The 20,172-nt window shown below is 48.4% G+C and overlaps 1 protein-coding gene across 2 annotated transcripts in view; it reads left to right on the forward strand.

Moving 5' to 3' along the window:
* Positions 1–15,520, forward strand: part of CUNH1orf21 (chromosome unknown C1orf21 homolog) — a 105,293-nt gene extending 89,773 nt beyond the window's left edge. For both annotated transcript variants that reach the window (XM_041479518.1, XM_041479517.1), the window contains exons 4-6: positions 2,945–3,021; positions 6,719–6,779; positions 14,747–15,520. In XM_041479518.1, the coding sequence (XP_041335452.1) occupies positions 2,945–3,021; positions 6,719–6,779; positions 14,747–14,785 (177 nt within the window). In that variant the 3' untranslated portion in view covers positions 14,786–15,520. The remainder of the gene's footprint in view (positions 1–2,944; positions 3,022–6,718; positions 6,780–14,746) is intronic.
* The last annotated feature ends 4,652 nt before the right edge of the window (positions 15,521–20,172 follow it).

Consider the following 20,172-nt stretch of genomic DNA (forward strand, 5'->3'; position numbering starts at 1 on the left):
GTTTTTCCAGGCTCTGATTATACTTTGTCATGGAGCTAATGGCTGGATGAGGTTGGAAGAGACCTCTGGATGTCATCTGGTCCAGCCCCATGACTCAAGCAGGGCTGTCTGGAACCTCCTGCCCAGGGTCAAGTCCAGACAGCTTTTAGACATCTCCTATCATCAGGATAGGAGGAACAGGACAGGAGTGTTATTGGAGATAAAAAGGATGATGGTTCAGCCAAAGTCAAGTCAGTCTGGAAGAACAATCTGACTGCATTAAAACATTTCAAGGTGTTTTTGTTAGCTCAGTATTAGAAGCCAAGCCATTAATTTCTGATGAGTCAGTTTGTCTTCAAAGCTATGAGGAAAAAAAATACTGTATTTGTTTGCATTTGGAAGAGTTATTTTTGAATATCTATTTTTATCCAAGCCAATGTTTCGATCAGTGCAATGAAATATCACTGCTGTAAATAAGAGTTATAACAAGAGTTATAATAAGAGTTATAAACAAAGCAATGAGCCAATTTGAGACCTGGTTGGGTTTTATTTTTCTCTTAACTCTTCCTTTTCTGTCTGTTCCTGCTGAGCAACAGATGGAGAAGGTAGCATACTCTTTGCTGAAATAGGAGAATTGTAATAGATAATTGAGGTGTGGTAATTAACAGGAGCAACAGGAGGGAAATAGTAAACTCTGAAATCTTGAAGTCAACTAAACAGGAATTTTATTTATCTTTTCCCATGCGTGTCAGTTAATATTCTGAATATTGCTCTGGGACCCACAGTGAGAAGGCAACATACAATTTTCTTGTGTCTTTCTATTTGTTTCTAAGTGCCAGAAGTTTCTTTAGGCTGGGATTTGGACTGACTCCAGCTCCTGATAGAGCTGCACTGACACCAAACCACGAGCAGAGATGTGGAAAGCTGAGTTTGTGCTGCCTTGATTTATCACAGCTTCCAATGCAGGAGCTGTAGATCAGAGCCTTCCCTTCCCCTTCCCATCCCATGGGGTAGATCTGAGGATGAAGGCTCAGGAGGCTGGGGTTTAGCTGATTTATGGCTTTGTTGTCTTCTCCTTGAGACCCATGCCTCTCTTTTGGTTCTGCCTTGACAGCCATGTGAGTCAGGCATGAGCTCATGGGTTGTGTGTCTGTGTACACACGTGTTCATCACACACAGCATGTACATGTCACACCCTCCTGGCACTGTTGAGAGTGGAAGAAGCTTTGAAAAAAGTGATTTTGTTTTTTGTTCTGCTGCTCTGGCGTGATATCACAGGATCCTGAGCAGGCAGTGGCTGCAAACACAGACACCCTTGTTAAGGCTGGAAGAAGGGCTTGTTTCTCTCTCACTGCTATTTTCATGCAAGGCACTGTTCCCTGGTTAGGAGGATTAGAAGATATGCATTAAACAGTGTTAAATATGCTGAGGCAGTTGATGTTTACAGCCCTTGTATAATTATTCATTAAAATATTAACTGCTAGACAGCCTCCTTTTTTTTTTTTTATTCAGTGATTTAGTAGCCCTTTCCAAAATCTTGTGTGATTCAGACATTCAAAGACTAAATAAGGCTAAATAAAACCACTGAAATTACCCACAAAAACACTGATTCTTGGGTTTATGTTTCTTAAATTGCCATGGGTGTGACATGCTTAAGAAATACAGAGGGATTTGTGGAGCGGGTGAGCTTTAAGATTTGACTCAGACCTCTCCCATCTGCCCCAGCAGCTTTCCCTAACACATGGCACTGGGAAGATCTGGAAGGGGCTGTATCCCTCTGAAGGCTTTTGGAGATAACAGAAATGTGTGTGCACTAAGTTTTGGGTTACAGAAGCTCGTGACATGATGAGGAGGCCTCACCAAGCAGGGCTGGCTCTCAGGCCTCCCTTCCCCGGCCTTTTTTAAGATGTTTTTAATGGCTGTGGTCCTCTGCAAAGGACAGGCTTGTGTTCTTGTCGATAAACACAGACCTGTTTGTCTTGGAAGGAACCTTAAAGCCCATCCAGTGCCACCCCCTGCCATGGGCAGGGACACCTTCCACTATCCCAGGTTGCTCCAAGCCCTGTCCAGCCTGGCCTTGGGCACTTCCAGGGATCCAGGGGCAGCCACAGCTTCTCTGGGCACACTGTGCCAAGACCTGCCACCCTCACAGGGAGCAATTCCTTCCTAATATCCCATTTATCCCTGCCCTCTGGCAAGGGGAAGCCATTTCCCATTGTCTTTTCCCTCCATCCCTTGTCCCAAGTGCTTCTCCAGCTCTCCTGGAGCCCCCTTAGGCACTGGGAAGTGCTGTAATGTCTCCCTGGAGCCTTCTCTTCTCCAGGTGAACTCCCCCAGCTCTCCCAGCCTGTCTCCAGAGCAGAGGGGCTCCAGCCCTTGGAGCATCTCTGTGGCCTTCTCTGGACTCTCTCCAGCAGCCCCACATTGTTATTTTTGGGATCTTCAGAGCTGATTTGCTTCCTTGTGCCCAGTTTTGTGGCTGAGCAGTTGCTGCTCTTCCCCGGCACATCTGACACGCGCTTCCTCCTGCAGACGGTTCCTTGATGCTGATGTTTCCCCACTCTGCTCTGAGCCAGCCTGGGGGTGCTGGGAAACTCTGGCACTGCCTTCCCAGTGCTTTGCCTTGCTCTGGGGGAGGTGGAGCCTGGTGTTGTTATTGATTTATATGAGCACTCCCCATTTTCCATGGACCGCTGGAGAGTTACCAGCCAGCATGGAGTTTGATCCCTGGATTTCATCCAGTGACCCAGAGGCAATTCCACATGCCACCGAGCCCAGGGTGTTTAAAGATTGCCCACCTGGGGTCATTTCATCTCTTGTGTTACCTCTAATTTCATTTTTGCTGAGCTTTTCTCATTCGGTTGAGCCTGGACCCAGCCGAGTGTGACACCCTGATGACAAATGCCTGTCACCTTTGTGTGCTTAATAAATACTGATGCTGCTGTGTGCTTTTTGTGTGTTTCAGGAAAAAAGTGCCAGTTCAAACGCGAGACTTAAATCTAATAAAGAGATCCCAGGATTAGTACATCAACCCAGAGCAAAGTAAGTTCAGTTTTTGTTGTTTAAATCATGATACAAATAAACACAAGCAGTGTCTGTGAGGTTCACAATTACTGCCTAGGCAAAGATCAAATGACCCAGCAGCCCTAAAGTCGTGCTGAGTCGAGTGCTAGAGGTAAGATCACCTGTGTCCCAAGGCTGGGAAGCATCCACTCCTTTGCACAGCAAAGATTGCAGGACTTGAAGAAAGGTGAGACACATCCTGTTGTGCCAAACAGAAGGTCCTGTGCTATTTCTCAGCTTTCTATACAACTTACACAGAACAAACTTCTCTACATCCACTAGTGTTCCTAAATACAGCTGGGTCAATCCCAGGGAGGTTTTTGCTAGCTCCTGGTTTAGATTAGCGGCTGTTCAGCCTGGAACTGGGAATGGTCAGGTTGTTAAAATGAAGGTTGTTCTGTAGCTGCTTGGTTGGCAGTTCTATGCCCATGCTCTGCCTGGGGTCAGTCAGTGTTACATGAAATATTTGCCTCTTGTGGCAGAGCTGGTTATTGATAGTAGTAACTCATTTCTTTTCTAACTCAGTGTAACATTTTAATCACTAATTGGCTGAGGAATAACTGATTACACAGAGCCACATATCGGGTTCGTGAAGAACAAGTGATGAAGGTTTGTGATTTGGGTTTTGAACAGCAGTGGAAGTGCTGTTCCTTGTGCCCTGCCCTCAGGGCACTTATTAACTTAAAACTTGCTGCCTATCAATTGGCTTGAACACTATTTCAAGTCTGGAAGCTTCAGTTATTTCCTAATCAGCTGACAGTGTAATTCAGCCTCTTTTCAAAGGGAAAAGCCAAGTGCTTTGGATGCACTTGCAAAGAAATTCATGGGAGGGAGGTGGAGGTAGAAGCACTCTTCAGCAATGCTGTGCTTCATTACTGTGGCTCAGTCCTTCCAGCAGGGTCAGAGATGTATTTAGGATGCTCTCACATGAGGTTAATTACTCTGGGATAAAAAAGAGCTGTTCTTTCATTGGGTCATCTTTTGGAACATCCACCGCAGAGGAATTGCACGGGGCCATGGCTTCCATTGCCTCATAAAACTCTAATTTGAAAAGTCCCTGCAGAAATCAGAACTGACCAAAAAGCCCATTTTTTACATTGCATTGACAAAGATAAATATTTCTGTCACAGACCTGCAAAAATAAGGAAACTTCCCAGAGAGGTGCAGAATGTAACATAAGGTTGTTGGGTAGATCCCCCAGTGTTTGCCCAAGGCTCTGCTGTTTGCCCAACCTCCCACAGCATTTCTGTTCATAAAGTGGCCACATATGTACAATTTTTTTTTTCTTTTTTAAGGTTTATCATCTAAAAACCATGACAATTCTGGCTGCAGGGTGGGGTGTCATTGGGTGGAAAAGGTCCACTCATCTGGAAGAGCAGAGATTAACAGATAGATCATTAGATGCAATACTGTTACAGTACTGTTCTGGTACAATGGATGTTACTTCTAAACAAAACATGGACTAAGTACCAAATTATAAATTTGGTACTTTACAATTATTTTACAATATTTTGATGTCAACTGAAGAGTAAGATTGTAAGGCCTCTTCTCCCTGCAGGAGAATTTAGATTTTTCCACCCAGAGCCCTGGACTTTAAAACCAGGCAGAGGCTGTAGGGAGGCAGCAGTAGCTTTGTGAGGGTCTTTGGCAGAGGGAGAAGGGTTGGTCCTTCCTCTTTACACCTAGTCCTGGAACCTGCCACACCTTCAGGGCTCCCCCTGCACCCTGCCCCAACCTCACAGGCACTTGCTCTGTCTGTTCATCACCAAACTCACCCCCTGACACCTTGAATGATCAAACACACCCACCAAGTACCCTGGGACAAGTTTATAACTCAGGGAGTGACAGCAGCCTGAAGCATCAAATGAAAGTGGTTATTTCAGACCACTTTTACCCTGCCAGATCACAAACTCTCACAATGCTTTGGGTTGGCACATGAAAAATCAGCTAACCCAACCTCCCTGCCATGGGCAGGGACACCTTCCACTAGACCAGATCTGTAAGATCTGTGGGAATTTTCAGGGATATGACTACACAATAGTCTTTTTTTCCGCTCTGCCTTCTTTTAGTTCTCTTACGAATTATGGTTGGGGTGAGGCACTACAGTATTATCTCATTTTATTAGAAACTGGATTTATGATGTTGTAAAGGCAAGATTATTTTTCAAGCTCTTGCCTATTCAGAAAGGGGTGCACTGCCCTAAAATCCCTGTGCGAGGCACCTGAATATGCAGGTGATGGGGTCAGCTGTCCCAAAAAAAGCATCTCTTCCCCATCTGAGGTGGAGGTGGGAACCTGAGGAACAGGCAGACATCTGGGGACAGGAGCTCCCTCAGCCACTGAAAGGTGAATTGTTCCTGCTGGTGAATCACCAGCTTTAGGTTTTAATGCCATTTCTGAGCCCTCCTGGTGTGAACTGAGCTCCATTTATGTCCCACATAAGCAGATCTTTGTATACATCCAGCCCATAGCGGAGGGCTCAATGCTGAGCTTTGTGGGGAAGTGCAGCCTGTTGTTGGGCACTTAGGGAGAGCATGAGCTCATTACAGCTGAAAGGGTCACTCTGAGGAAGAGGGGATGGGTGGGAATTCAGCAAGCCAAGCCAGCTTTCTGTGCTGGGGGAAAATCTCCAAGAGCTGTGTGTCCTTCTGACCGTTTGGCATCATTGTCACCGCTGGCTCCGGTCCCCATCCTCCCCTTTTTGCATCTTTTTGTGTTGCACATGGAGTCCCTGGCACATTTCCCCAGCTGCACAGTGCTCCTCCCTGCTGCTGGTCCAGAGGATGCTCCAGCCTCATCTTCCTGGAGGAGGTTACTCCTGCAGGAGGGAGGCTCTGACCATCCCCTAGCATAAATAAACACCCCAAATACCACCTGCCATCCCCTAGCATAAATAAACACCCCAAATACCACCTGCCATCCATCCTCACCCTTGTCTCCTCATCCTTTCTGTGTTTTTAGCTTGCAAGTTCCCCACGGGGAAGGACCTGTGGTCTTGTGTGACCATCAGTGTTTTATAAACAATGAAAAAAGAGTATTTTCCAGCCCTCTTTACTAATGCAAAATCACTGAGCCTCTTGGTGCTGAAGAATTAGTAGAAGTGAAGGGGCTGGAGCACCAGGGGTGGCTGAGGGAGCTGGGAAAGGGGCTCAGCCTGGAGAAAAGGAGGCTCAGGGGGGCCCCTGTGGCTCTGCACAACTCCCTGACAGGAGGCTGTAGCAGTTGTCAGTCTCTTCTCCCCCATAACAAGCGGCAGGACAAGAGGACAGTCTTCAACCTCACGTTGTGGGTGTCTCATTCTGAGGTGGTGAGGTTGGCAGTCCTGGAAAACCTCCTGAAGGAGAGGGGGCTCTCACTCTCCCTCCCAGAGGGAGAGGTTCTGTGCTATCGACTTCCTGCAGTCAGCCTGGAAAAGGGAACAGTTTCCTCTGGATGCATGTGGATCCCAGATACCATCCCAAGTGTTGCACATGTACACAGAACTAAATGCAGTGATTTTTCATGGGCAAACAAAAAACTGGGGGGAAAAAGATTAAAAATTGACATTGTAGATGAAAGTGTAAAGCAATTTATTTTCCACAGTGGTGGAAGCTGACAGCTGGGCCCCTCAACAACCCTGGGCTGTTCCACAATGGAAGAAATCCTGTTGGTATTGACACTGTTCCTTTGCCTTCCAGCATGCACATCTCTGAAAGCCAACAAGAATTCTTCAGAATGCTTGATGAAAAAATTGAAAAGGTAAGGCACAGTAACGTGAGGACATGGGGAGGACAGTGACCTGCCTGCTGCAGCTCTCTCTGTTCTCCATGATCTGGAGGGGCCTGGCCCAAGATTTCCCTTCCAGCTCCTTGGTTAGACAGTTGAAGTGCAAAGAAGACCAGGAAGGTGAAGAGCTTGCAGGAGGTACTGAGAGAATCCTTGGTTTTGTGGGAATGTCACCAGTCTGGGATTCATGGCAGGCTAACTCAGATGTTATATCCATGCTGGGTAAATGTGAAGAGCAAAGTGAGATTTCAGTCATTGCTGAGCTGATCTTTCATCTCATTGGGAGACAGCTGGAGTGTTAATGCTGGGATAGTAGCTGGGATACCCCCAGGAGTTCTTGCTGAATATCCTCAAAATAGCCACTGGCTCCAAGGGGTGGTGTGGCTGTAAGTGTGGGTAACCCTGCCCCAGGGCTGTGCCAGTGAAATAATGGTGCTGGAGATGTTTTGAAGAAGAGGATGAATAATTCTTTGCATATCTCAGCTGTCCTGAGAGCAGCTTTTGTGTGTTTCAGAAAGCTTTTAAATGGCACGCTTGGCTTCTTTGTGAGACAGCAGTGAAGGAGCTGGAGCACAGCTCATACTGGGAGTGGCTGAGGGAGATGGGGGAGCTGATGTATCACCAGTTTATTCTTTACACTGCCTGTCTGGGAGTCATGCATCTTTTTAAAATACTTTATATTAAATATTTGCTTCCTCAGTAGCAGTACACCGAGGAACTCATTTGTGCTGAGTACTGATTACTAATCAGCAGTACACTGAGTGCTAATTTGTACTCCCAGTTTCAGACTGGATATGAGGAAGCATTCCTTTGTGGAAAGGGAAGCCAGACACTGGAACAGGCTTCCCAGAGAGCTGCTGGATGCCCCAGGCCTGTCAGTGTTGGAGACATTTGGACAATGCCCTTAACAACACGCTGTAATTTCTGGTCAGCCCTGAAGTGCTCTGTGAGGGGTGTTGCCTGTGGCTGGTGAGGTCCCAAACCTTGTGGTGTTCCCATGGTTACCGTGGCTGTTGGATTGGTGATGGACACTCCGTGGGCTGTGCTGCAGAAACTCCAGTCAGGAGCAAAACACCCTCAGCTCCACTGAGATCCCCAGGGCTGCTGGGTCACCAAATCCAAGTGTATTGTACTTGCAGGGTTCCCAGGCGAAGGAAGGAATGATAAATCTGACTCCATGTTTTCAGAAGGCTAATTTATTATTTTATGATACTCTATTATATTAAAGAATATGAAATTATACTAAAGAATACAGAAAGGATACAGACAGAAGGCTAAAAGATAATAAAGAAAAACTCATGACTCTCTCCAGAGCCTCGACACAGCTTGGCTGTAATTGACCCTTAAGTCAAAATAATTCACATGAAACCAATGAAACAATCACCTGGTGGATAAACAATCTCCAACCACATTCCAAAGCAGCAAAACACAGGAGAAGCAAATGAGGTAATATTGTTTTCCTTTTTCTCTGAGGCTTCTCAGCTTCCCAGGAGAGAAATCCTGGTCAAAGGGATTTTTCCAGAAAATATGACTGTGACACGAGTGCCCAGCAGCAGCTCTGACATGTGAGCATGGGGCAGGAGCATTACATGAGGGCTTGGAGCTGGCACAGCCATTCTGTGGAATAAAACTCCTGCAGCCAGAGTGTGAAATGGAAAGAACACGGGCTGGTGTTTTGTCAGCTGCAAGCAGGAAGTGTTTGTGAGTCCTGGAGATCAAAAAAAGCCTTATTGAAACAGCCTGGAGAGTTTCTCTGGAAGTCCTGCCCCCAGTAGTGCATTCCTGGCTGTCCCTGCAAAGCTCCACTGCCTCCCGCAAATGTCACCCGAAGGTAAAAAACAGAATGTCTTGAAGCACAGAGCTTCTGTCTACCAAAACTCAGTGTCAAAACACTGTGAGTCGCTCAGAGGGGGACATCTGCTCTGTCTCTGAGTGAGTCTGTCCCTGCTTCAGGAGCTGGAGCTGAACTGGCACATACAGAACTGCCTGTGGTGGTGATAATGCCATTCACGGGGTTTGCTGGGAGGAGGAAATGCTGGGATGAGGGCTGGGATAGGACTGGCTGAGAATGTGGAAGTCAGCCTCCAACGTAGGCTTAGATACTGGTTGTGCTGGAGTCAGCCCAGTCCTTTCAGAAACATGAAAATTTGAGGTAAAAGTACTCCCAAGACCTGATGAGAAGCCAGAGTCAGAGGTTAGATGGGAGCCTGGGAGCAGCTGGAGAGAGCTGAGTAGGCTGTAGCTACTGCACTGCTGTAGCTGTAGTTGGAATGTCCTGAGCTGGCAGAGAACCACAGGGACCCTGGAGTCCAGCTCACAGCACAACCCCAGGCACCCACCTCGTGCCCAAAAGCCTTGTCCAAACACTTTGTGACCCGTGGCAGAGCATGGAGAGGAGAGTACAGGGGAAGACAAGGAGCTGTGTGCAGCACAAGGCCCTGAGTGGTGGCAGAGCAGGCTCAGAAATGTTCCCAACATCTGGCAGCAGCTGCAGTGAGTCCTCCTGGGGCTTCCCACTCACTGAGGTTATTGGGAATAGAGTCACAGGCTTTGCTTTGGGAGACAAAAAGCACCTGTGATCCAGAGTTCAGGGGGAAATGGAACAGAGACAGGCACTGGGGAGGAGGCAGCTCGTCTGCTGTCAGCATTATCATCATTCATTGAAAATTAGCCTGAAATCACAGAAATATATTCCAGTGAGGATGAGCAACAGGTAATAGCAGCAATTAAGCTCGAGGAGAGCGTTCCCCGGAGTAAATTAGAAAGATGTGGGTCAGGAGTACAAGTGATTTGCTTGACCTGAGAGATGAAGGCAGAAATACACAGAAATATGGCTTTGGAGACCAGAGAAGGAGGCAGAGAGTGACTGAAAAGTCCTCCTAAAGGGAACTCTGCTGCTGCTGGATAAATCTGAATCTGCTGTGCCCAGCAGAGGAGCAATGGGCTCCACGGGCTGCAGCTGGGTCTGGGACAATCACTGCACTCCTGTGGTGGGATAAATCTGATTTTGAGCTATCGGCTCTAAGAAGTTTCTTTCTTCTAACTAAGAAGTTGGGACAATCACTGCACTCCTGTGGTGGGATAAATCTGATTTTGAGCTATCAGCTCTGATTAAGAAGATAGAAACATGTCCTGATATCAGGCCATTTGTGTTGGTATTCAGGCAAGTAAATTAATGACCTGGATTCTCTCCAATCTGATAGATCAAGGACTGATTTAGTCAGCTGTTGCATTTGGACACACAAAGATTTGCTGTGAAACACACCATGAGGAATTAACCTGTCTCTCCTGAAGCTTCTCCAGACTTCGATTGTTTTTTTCTTCTTTCTACATCTCAAATTTGTTTAGACCCTGATTCCACAGGGCTCCATGCAAATTCCACATTATTCCCTGAAAAGAATGGCAGCACAGGAAGGACATAGACCTATTGCTGGAGAGGGACTTGGGGCAAGGGCCTGGATACCATTTGGAAAGGGGGAATGGCTTCCCCCTGCCAGAGGGTGGGGTTGGATGAGATATTGGGAAGAAGTTGTTCCCTGTGAGGCTGGGCAGGCCCTGGCACAGGGTGCCCAGAGAAGCTGTGGCTTCCCCTGGATTCCTGGCAGTGTCCAAGGCCAGGCTGGACAGGGCTTGGAGCACCCTGGGATAGTGGAAGGTGTCCCTGCCCATGGCAGGAGGTGGAATGGGATGGACTTTAAGGTCCCTTCCCACCCAAACCCTTCTGGGATTCCATGAATTGCACAGGGTGGCTCAGAGCACAGTTGATCCTGGGCTCAGCCCTGCAAGCTCAAGTCCATTGCCTTGAAGGGGCCCTGTCCCACCAGGGCTTGCATGAAACAAATAGAAATAAAAATTAAAAGCTATAACATACCAAGTGCTGACTGTGAAAAGTTTACCCATTTAGTGCTTGCCAGCAAAAACATCTTGATGATGGCTGTCCTGGAAAATGGCTGGAAAAGCAACTGCTGTCTCTGAATCCTGCATGGAGCAGTACAGTGCTGTGGAGGAATTATCTCCTTGAAGTGTGTGCTGTTACTGGAGGCTGTGGCAGAGTGTATAGGCAACTGCCTCCCTGCAGGAAATAGGCTGAGGGGTAATGGAACAACTGACAAGCAATTCCTGGGATTATATTTGGGGATTGTAACCCCACAGGAGAAGCACCACTGGCTTTGTGGTTCAAAAGGGACCACAGCAAAACAATCCTGGGCAGCTGTACCATCACTGGTCCCATCACCATAAACTGTCTCCTCCATGGCTACAGTGGTTTGTGAAAAATAATCACAATGCAAACATGCTGATGGGCAACAGTGAGGTTAAAAATGAGATGTGTTGCTGTGAGCCCTGGTGGGTACCTGGAGCCCGGGACATGGTGCTGCCATCCCCATGGGGGTGTCCCTGTGGGTCAGCTTGCTCTGGAGCGCCAGTGCAGGCGTTGGGGTGGGTGTGCAGGGGTTCCTCCACCAGTCCCCTCACCTGGAGCTGGGGGACAATAGCCAGCCCGTGGGAAGGAGGGCTGGCAGCAGCTCCCTGCATCCCGTTAGGAATGCTGGGCATGGCAGCAGGGAGTGGGCACAAAGCAGCTCCTTTATGGGATGCAGGGAGTGCCCTTGGGAACGTCAGGGCACCGTGATTAGGCTGAAACTCATTAGCCAAGTGGATTGCTCTTAATGACTCCATTGATTTTTCCCTAACAAAATGAGGAACGGACAAAAATTCGCACAGTGTGCAATGATTTAGTGCCGCCTCCCGTCCTTTCCAAGAGCGCTGTAAACAAAGCCAGCCTGATGGGAAGGGCTGGGAAGGGATGGGAAGGGCTCCCTTCTGGGGCTGGGGCTGGGGCTGGGACTGCCCAGCCGGGCCCCTCCAAGGGACCACTGTGTCCCCAGCCCCGCCAGCCCCCAGCAGGAAGGGCTGCTTGCTGCCCTCTCCATCCTCTGCCTCTCCTGCCTCCTTCTCCTCCCCTCCCACCTCTCCCTCCCCTTCCTTCTCTCCCTCCCTCCCCTGCTTCCCCTCCATCCTCGTCCTGGTCCCTCCCCTGCCTGGCACGGTTCTCCGGCACAAGGGGCCATTGAGCCAGCTTGTTTATTGGCCTGTCACCCACACAATGGGGAAACAGCCTTTTTCCTGCCCGTTTTTGCTTTCTCTTTTTGTTCCCTAAAAGGATACCATGAGCATCCCCTGGAGGAGCATCAGGAGGGGAGCACTTTGGAGGTGCTGCACGGGGAGAGATGGGGGATGAGCCCTTCTGGTTTGGGTGCAGGCAGCAGGAAAAGAACATCACGCTGCTCTAAAATTTATCTTAAATTCACTCACTCGTTTAGAAACACTCATGGTGTTCTGTGGGCATCTACAAAAGCTGACAGTTGTATTTTGAAACTGCAGAGGTGGGAAATGGGATTCCTCAGGGATTAGCTGGACTTGGAGGCACATAGTACAGTTCTCATCTTCCTCAACGTAGTTCATTTACACTTCCAATCATTAAAATTTCTCAGAAATCACAGAATTGGAAGGGACCCACAGGAATCATTGAGTCCAACTTCGAAGTGAATGGCCCATGCAGATTGAACCCACAACTTACTTAGTCCATGGGTGGCCCATACATTCCTGTTAGTAGCCACCTGCTCTGTGCCTCTGGCCCCTCTGGATGCAGGAGCCTGCTCCCCTGGACAGAATTTGACTGCCAGTCATGGAATTGTAGAATCAGAGAGTGGTTTGGGTTGGAAGGGACCTTTAAAGGCCACCTGGTCCAACCCCTGCAGCGAGCAGGGACACTTCCACTGGAGCAGTGTGGTTTCTGCCAGCTCTGCGCTGACCATTTCCCGTGAGGTGTTCCCAGGCCCACCAGGATAACTGCCCGTGTCAAGCACAGCAGCCTCTCAGTGACCAAGGGATCCAGCATCTGGCAGACATCTTCTGAAACAACCCACAGGCCAAAAATGGACATTTTCAAGTATTTTCACTGGAGTGTGGCTGTAGCTGCCTTTCCTCTACGACCAGGGAGTGGCAGCCCCTCCCAAGGAGCACCAAGGGCACAACCTTTCTCTTGGATTTCTGGTGCAGCAGGGAAGGCTGTGACAGCAGGGCACTTTATTCTTTCTCTGATCTTCCTGAGCAATGCTGACCTTGTTGTTACTGACCAAAATTTGGGGTGTAACATTTATGCCAAAGCTCTGTTGGGCACCACTGGGACTCACTGCAGTCTGGGATCACCTGAGCTGGCCAGGTCGCCAGAAGGATACGGATGTGTCCCCATCCCCAGCAGAGTGCAGATGGAAGTGACGTGTCTGGAAGGACCAGCCCAGCTCCTGGTGGCCTTCAGGCCTTGCTGGGAGATGGTGTGGCTGTGCCATGGCTAGGGCTGGCTCAGCATGTTGGTTTGGAGCAGTTCTTGGTGTCCATTTGAGAACTGATGCACTTGGCAGGCAGGGAGCAAACCCAGAAGCAAGAGAACAGCAGGAGGAGTAGGAGGGGAAAAGTGCAGGATGGCTTTTCCTCTGTCAGATTTGGGTCTGCTTGGGGCTTTAATAGCAGTGATGGCCACCAGTGCTGGGCCATGGGGCTCCCTCTTGAGCAGGTAAAGGGATGTGCTGGAAATGCCCTGAGCTCAGCCCTAAGTCACTGCTGCTGCCTTTCACAGCTCTGAAGCTTTTTGGACAAAGCCTTCATCACCACCAGATCAGTCTCCTGGATTTGTCCAAATGTGGTCCCTGGCCTGGAGAAAACAGAGAGATTTATGCTTCACTGCTAAGAATTTCAATGTTCCTTCTTTTTGAGTTACAGCTTTTAGTTCTAAAAGTGTAATTTTTTTCCCTTTCTTTCTGGGTCAGTGTTTCAGCGTCTGAGTTGGAATTTGGGCTGATGAGTCTCTTGGGGGTTATTTTTAATGTACTTAGGAAACCCTTCTGCTCTCAGTGCTGGGCCACAGGGAGTTGTCAGGGCACTGCACATTCCTGGGTCTGGGCTCCAGCAAAGCCAGCTCTGCAGTCCCACCATCTGCCCTGGGACTGCACAGACATTTTGGAGCCTTTGTTCCAGGTGTGCAGCCCAGCTGTGTGTCCCAAAACAACTGATCACTCCTACAAAACATCTCCCCATTTTTTTTTGTCTTTCTGGCTCTCCTTCTCCAGGTGCTCAGGTGACACAGCCAGCGCTCAGAACAATGGGAAATAGTCCAGAGGTGCAGATTTTGGGTCCTGCATTTGAGGCTCTTGTTTGATGCGGGATCCCCTGGGTGGCTTGTGCTGAAGAGCTCAGCTGCAGCTGGTTTTGAGCAGGGCAGCAAGGACAGTGGCTCCAGCAGGTCCTTCCTTGCTGCTCTGCAAGAGCTGGGTAGGGAGGGATGGGATGTGCCTTCTCCAGGCCATCCCAAGGGGAATACCCAGAGAGATGCTGCTCCACACCTGTGTTTGGGATGGGATAGAAGGCACAGCGTGACTGGTCTGATAAGAAATCCATGTTTTGTGGAGCTTAGGCTGAATCCCCTGTAGTACAAGCATAATTTCAATACAAATGGCATCTCTTGCTCTGGGGTTAAACTTCTGCTGGGGTTATCAGATGAGGGATTCTTGTTCACAGCAGCTGCCTTGTGTTGCTCATGGGATTACATGCTTTGTTGCCTTTGCCTCGGAGATTATCCTTTCACAGCAAATCTCAGGGCTGTGTCCATCAAGGTGGATCTTTACATAAAGCTGGTTTGTAAATCAGTTTGTTGGAGGCCCCCCCTGGAATTCACTATATGGGGGGTGATGTTTATGAGATTAATAGTGACAGAAAGGGAAGTGTCTCCTATCCTGGTTTCCTGCAAATTCCCTGTGTACGAGGTTTCTACCCAGCTCTGAATTTAACCCCCCAGTTTCAGAGAACTGCTCTCAGTAAGTGTTGCCTGGATTTATTCCTGTGTGCTTCTCCAAGTACCAACTGCCTGGCCTTTGTCCCTGCAGGGTCGTGACTACTGTTCAGAGGAGGAGGATGTCACATAGTGCCAGCTCTGCCCTCGCCCCAGGAGCACCTCCAGTGTAAATAGATCCAACCCAGCCTTCTGGATACAACCTTTGGGACGTCTGCTCGAGTGAACAGCACTCCATAACAGAAGAAGACCATTTTCACATTATATGCTCCATTCAGTTACAGTGTTTCCTAATGAACACATGAGGAATATTGCTAAGAACTCGTAAGGAACTGTTTTTGTTGCTGCTAGTTAAAACTTGTTGCAACTTCTCACTTTTTTCTGTGTCCAGATACGCAGCAAATCCTTAAAAGTTAATCCAAAAGACGTTGTTGATTTTATTGAGGCTTCTGGCCTGTTTTCTATCAGATGAGGTAGTGTTATACCAAGCTTCCATAAGTGAACATCCAAGCATCTAAGAAACACCCCTGAGCTGTGTGTCCGTCCGTGGTGGGGCCAGAGTGCTTGTTAGTGCTGGTGATTCCAAGCTTTGGAGATGGGATGTTTTTGCCGTGGCAGGCCTTGTTTCTCAGCTGAGAAGAAGCTGAGAAACTATTATCCATTAAAAGCATGTTATCACTGAAATACTGGAAGTGATACAGGAGCAGGAACTTGTATTTTAAGAGGAAAAAAGGTTTCATTTAACAGGTATCTTAATCAAGGACTAAGCTTGCAGTATTGGCTTTGCTGAGCACGAATGGGAGTGTGATCACAATCATTTTGAATCTCTTTTTTTCTAAGAAAATAAACATTTTACTGTTTTTATGTATTCCTGTCTTTTACCATTCCTACAACACAATATTTTAAGAGTGTGGGGACAAGGAAGACCAAACCTCTCCTCTGCCTTGATGTGTCCCGTGGATCTGATCTCTTAAAGCAGCTCTGTGCCAACTGGGGGGATGTGTTCTGTGTCCTGTAGAGTTTATTTTTCCATATTAAATGGAGAGGATATTACCTTCTCAAAAGCAGATGTAATATTTTTAACAAATGCTGTCATGAGTTAAAAAAAAAAAAAGAAGGAAAAAAATACAGCTTTTGTATTTATTATTTCAAAGAAGATTGTTACCTGTGCTGATATTTTTTCCAGCTTTGATGCCATATGGGGGCAGGGTTTGCACTGCACCCAGTGGAGGAGCTTTGTCAGTGTAGTTTGCTGTCACTGTGTTGATTTCATTTGTGGGATGGGTGTGGACCAGACTGAGGGTGGATTAACAGCATCCCTAGGATGTGGCTGACACTTGAGTGGGGCACTCAGCCCAAATATTGGCCCTTTTTCGCTGGGCTTCCTGAAAATCAGATCCCTCTAAAGGATCTGGGTCCCTCAAAGATCACCTGTGACCCTGTGCAAATCTCTAAATTACGGCTGGATTTCTTGACTAAAGAAGTTTCCCTGAATGTTGGCTCTGAGTGGGGCTGGACAGTCCACATCAGAAGATTTCACTCCCCACCAGTACTGTGCTGTACATGGAATATCTCCAGAAACCCCCAGATCCCTCTGCTGCCATCTCTGCACCGGATTTACCTTTGGCTTTTGGGGATGAGCAGTGGGCACAGACCTGGCATTGCTCCTCAAGGGCTGCCTGTGAGCCCATCCAGCAGGAGCAGCTTTCAGCAGCGGCTGTGAGGCTGCACATCACCCTGTTTCCTGAAGGCAGAAGCTGTTTCTGAGCTCTGCAGGCTCCCCAGGCCGCCTCAGTCTGAGCCCAGTGGCTGCTGTGCTCCAGGGTTCAGACAACCCAAGAGCTTCCCCTATCAAAGCTCCGTGGCAGGGTCCTCTATGGCATGTTCAGCTGTACCCTATTAATGGTCAAAAACCACCAGCCAGCTCTGATTTCCCTAAATCCTTGCTCATTTGAGCAGCTGCACTGGCCAGGCAGCCCCTTCCAAATATCCTGACCCCCCTGGAGACAAAGTTTGTCTGCCTCCCTCCCATCACAGGCTCTCCTGGGGCTGTGGCATCTCTCAGTGCTATGGAGCCATTGGGTTTTGTGATTAATTCTTCAAGGTGATGTCTCTCTCCTCCTGGATATGATTTTTTTTCCATAATTTATGCCAGCTCTTGAGCAGGTGACTGTGCTTGGGAGAGCCGAGAGACTGCGCATTTCAATTATTTAAAACACCTTAATTAATAAAGAGTCCTGGGGCTTGGTCCCACAAACCCTTCTCTGCAAAGCCCTTTGGAAAGCTTTCCCAGCAGTGCAGCAGTGATGGGGTTGGGTCTGTTGCTTTGGAACGTTTCCTTGTCCAGGTACTGAACATCTTGTGTGTAAATGTCCCACACAAACACGGTGTTAGACACGTCATGGTCTTTCTTTCACCTCTGTTTTAATAGCTCTTTTATTCAACATTTTCCTTGCTGCTGCTGGTGGCACTGGAGACCTGCGCTTCGGGGGACGTTTTGTGGGAGAGGAGAAGCAATTCCCATCTTACCTGTGCTCGTATTCCAACCAGCTTTAGCCTTCTGGATGAGTTAAAGCCTTCTGAGTTAAAGCTGGACCTGTAGATGGCAATTTTGGGAAGGCCTGGGTAGGCTGGGAGGCACTAGCGTGGCCAGGAGGTTGGGAACCTGCTGGGATCCTTCCACCTTTGCAAAACCCTGGCAGATTTTGTTAGAAATCTAAATATATGTGGCAGCTGAAGGTCTGTAATAATACAAGCAGATTACTCTGGCTGAAAATGCATGTCTCCTTGGAGCTCCACCTCCCCATTGCTTTGCTCTGCTCAAATACATTCAGCAGTGTGGAGAAGAGGGGGCTGGGAAGAGAAGGAGAACTTGCTCCTATCTGGTGTGCTGTGCTTGGCTGTAAATGGGATGTCAAGGTTCCTCTCAAAATGCCAGGGAAGTGATTTGAGGCCCAAGCTTCTCTTCAGGAGGCTGATGCAGTATTTCCTGAGCTCCACATTCATTATATTCTGGGATCTTAGAGAAAATTGTGGTGAAGAGGTTTTGCAATCAACCTTCTTCCCTTGAAGTGCTTTCTCCTTTGTCCAGAGCCCTTAGAGGGGTGCTGGTTTTCCTCCTTGGAGTCTGCCCCAAGCACTGGGAGGGGAACTGGGGAGCTGCTGCCCAGCCTTGGGCCCTGTTGTGTTTCCTGTTTAATTACAGGGAGTTCCAGTTCACCTGTGCCCCCTCCCAGCCCCTTCCAGCCCCCAATTCACATTGATTTCTTCCCTTGCATTCAGTCAGAGGTTTGGTTCTTCTGAATTAGGTCTCCCTGGCAGGATCCAGCAGAGGCACCTCTGTGTCCTCCCTGCCACAAGCCTTTGAGGCCACGGATGAGCCAGCAGCTCCAGGCTGGCTCAGTGCACCTCTCCATGCCCTGCAAACAGCAGGAGCAGCAGGGCTTTCACAATCCCAGGGTTTTTTGCAGTGTGCCTGTTTCTTGGTGTAAGAACACCAGGCTGGTGCCTGGCCCCAGAGTACAGCAGGATTTAAACTCTGGATGATGAAAACTGGAGCAAAGGAGTCCATGAAGCACCAGGGAGAAGTGTTTGAACTCCAAAGACATCACTGTCATCGCATGAGAATGGGCCTGGAGATAAATATTCTGTTCCCAGCTATTTTGGTTTTAGCAGGTCTGTAAAACAGTAATTTCCTGTCACTTTCATTTGGAGTCAGCAATGACTCAACTCCAGATCAGCCTGGCGGACACACCAGACCTTCAGGAGAGGAGAGCTGGGCGAGGTCTGTGTCTGTCAAAGAGCAGATGTCAGATGGGCTCTGCACAAAAAGGGTGGATTCCAGTTCCACCGTGGTGGTGAGGCCCTGGCACAGGGTGCCCAGAGAAGCTGTGGCTGCCCCTGGATCCCTGGCAGTGTCCAAGGACAGGTTGGACAGGGCTTGGAGCAACCTGGGGCAGTGGGAGGTGCCCATGGCAGGAGGGAACTTTGTTCCAGGTTGCCCATGGAACAAGATGATTTTAAAGGTCCCTTCCAGTCCAAACCACTCTGGAATTCCATGACTATAGAACCAATGCCCTGACTCAGGTCCTTTGTGGGGTGTTGGGGAGTCTGAGCAACATTCCTTGTGCTAAAGAAGCTTTTACCTGTCTGGGGCAGCCCCAGCCCAGGGGGGAAGTAATGGCACTTGGGAAAATCAAAAGCTTTGATCTCAGCCAGGATCACTGCGTGGTACAGGCAATATTTAGGGTGTTCAATGAGAAAGCACAGAGTTATGGCACTTCTGCCAATGTGGCTTTATGGAAGATGTTTTTGGGAGAACTGAACACTACAAGACCCTGCTTTGGGTGCTGGTACTGTTGGGCAATTCTCCTTTCTCAGGCTGAAATCTCTCTCTGTTCAGTTTCATTCTGTAGGAGTTCGGGGAAGAGGAGACAAGAAATGCAGGGATGGCTTTGGAAGGGCACCTTATTTGCTTTGTTGTTGGGGAGATCAGACATCCAAAAAGTTGGGTAAGCTCTGAGTGAAATTCCTGTTATTGTTACTGTGCTGTTGTGGCAAAGAGGCCCCAAGCTCAGGGTACTTCAAGATGGAAAAGTTGATGGAACTCAAAAATGTTCATGTCTTTGCTTTATAAAAAAATCATACTATTTTCTTTCAATTTAGCTGCACACATCTACCCATGGCATCCAGGGAAATGGTCACTTTGAGTTTGAAGATGGGAGAGTCACCATCATCATCCTCAGGGTCATCATCTTCATCATCAATACGTGTGGGACTGTGGCACCTCCTTCATGGAAGCCAACTCCAGCGCCAGCCTCGTGGACACCCATGGCAGCAAAAGGAGAAGCCTGTGATTCTTCCCTTTGAAATGACTCCCTTTCTCCACCCTGCTGCTCTGCCATCCCAGATGGAGCCTGGCACCCTGGAGCAACCATCCTTCATCCCTGCAGAGCAGCCCCTGCTAAAGCCTTCGAGGAGCGAGCTCAGTGGAACATTTATGCATTTAATTCTTTTAATTTATCTGTATATTGAATTAAATTTTGAGACAAAAAGTTCTCAAGAGCAGTTGCTGCGAGAAGCTAGAAAGCTCCATGTGGGAACAGAGCATATTCCTGGGGTTTTGGCATTCTGCTTTTGTGTCTATTAATAATCCCCCGGAGTGAGTCATATGGAGCTGCATTTATTCACTGACTTGGAGAGAGCTGCTACCCAAAATAGCAGCTCTGTAATTTTTTATGATGCTGTAATGCCAGTGCAGTGAAGATTGACATCATTTGAGGGAGATGCTCCAGCCTGGCAGCCGGAGAACCCGTGTCCAGCCCCACAAGGAACGTGGAGAGCCACGTGCTCCATTACATAAAAGCACCAGAGAGCCAGCACGGGGTGGAGATGCCTTTTCTGTCCTCACCTGAGCATCCTTTCCCCAGATTTCCCTTTTTAGGCCTTTCTAAGCTTTTTTTGCTCATTTTCTTCAATCATGAGGAGCACTGGGCCAGAGGAGGATGAGGAAATGGCTTT

This window comes from Pyrgilauda ruficollis, unplaced genomic scaffold (assembly GCF_017590135.1).
Source record: "Pyrgilauda ruficollis isolate IOZ18807 unplaced genomic scaffold, ASM1759013v1 scaffold49, whole genome shotgun sequence".
NCBI classification, from domain to species: Eukaryota; Metazoa; Chordata; class Aves; order Passeriformes; family Passeridae; genus Pyrgilauda; species Pyrgilauda ruficollis.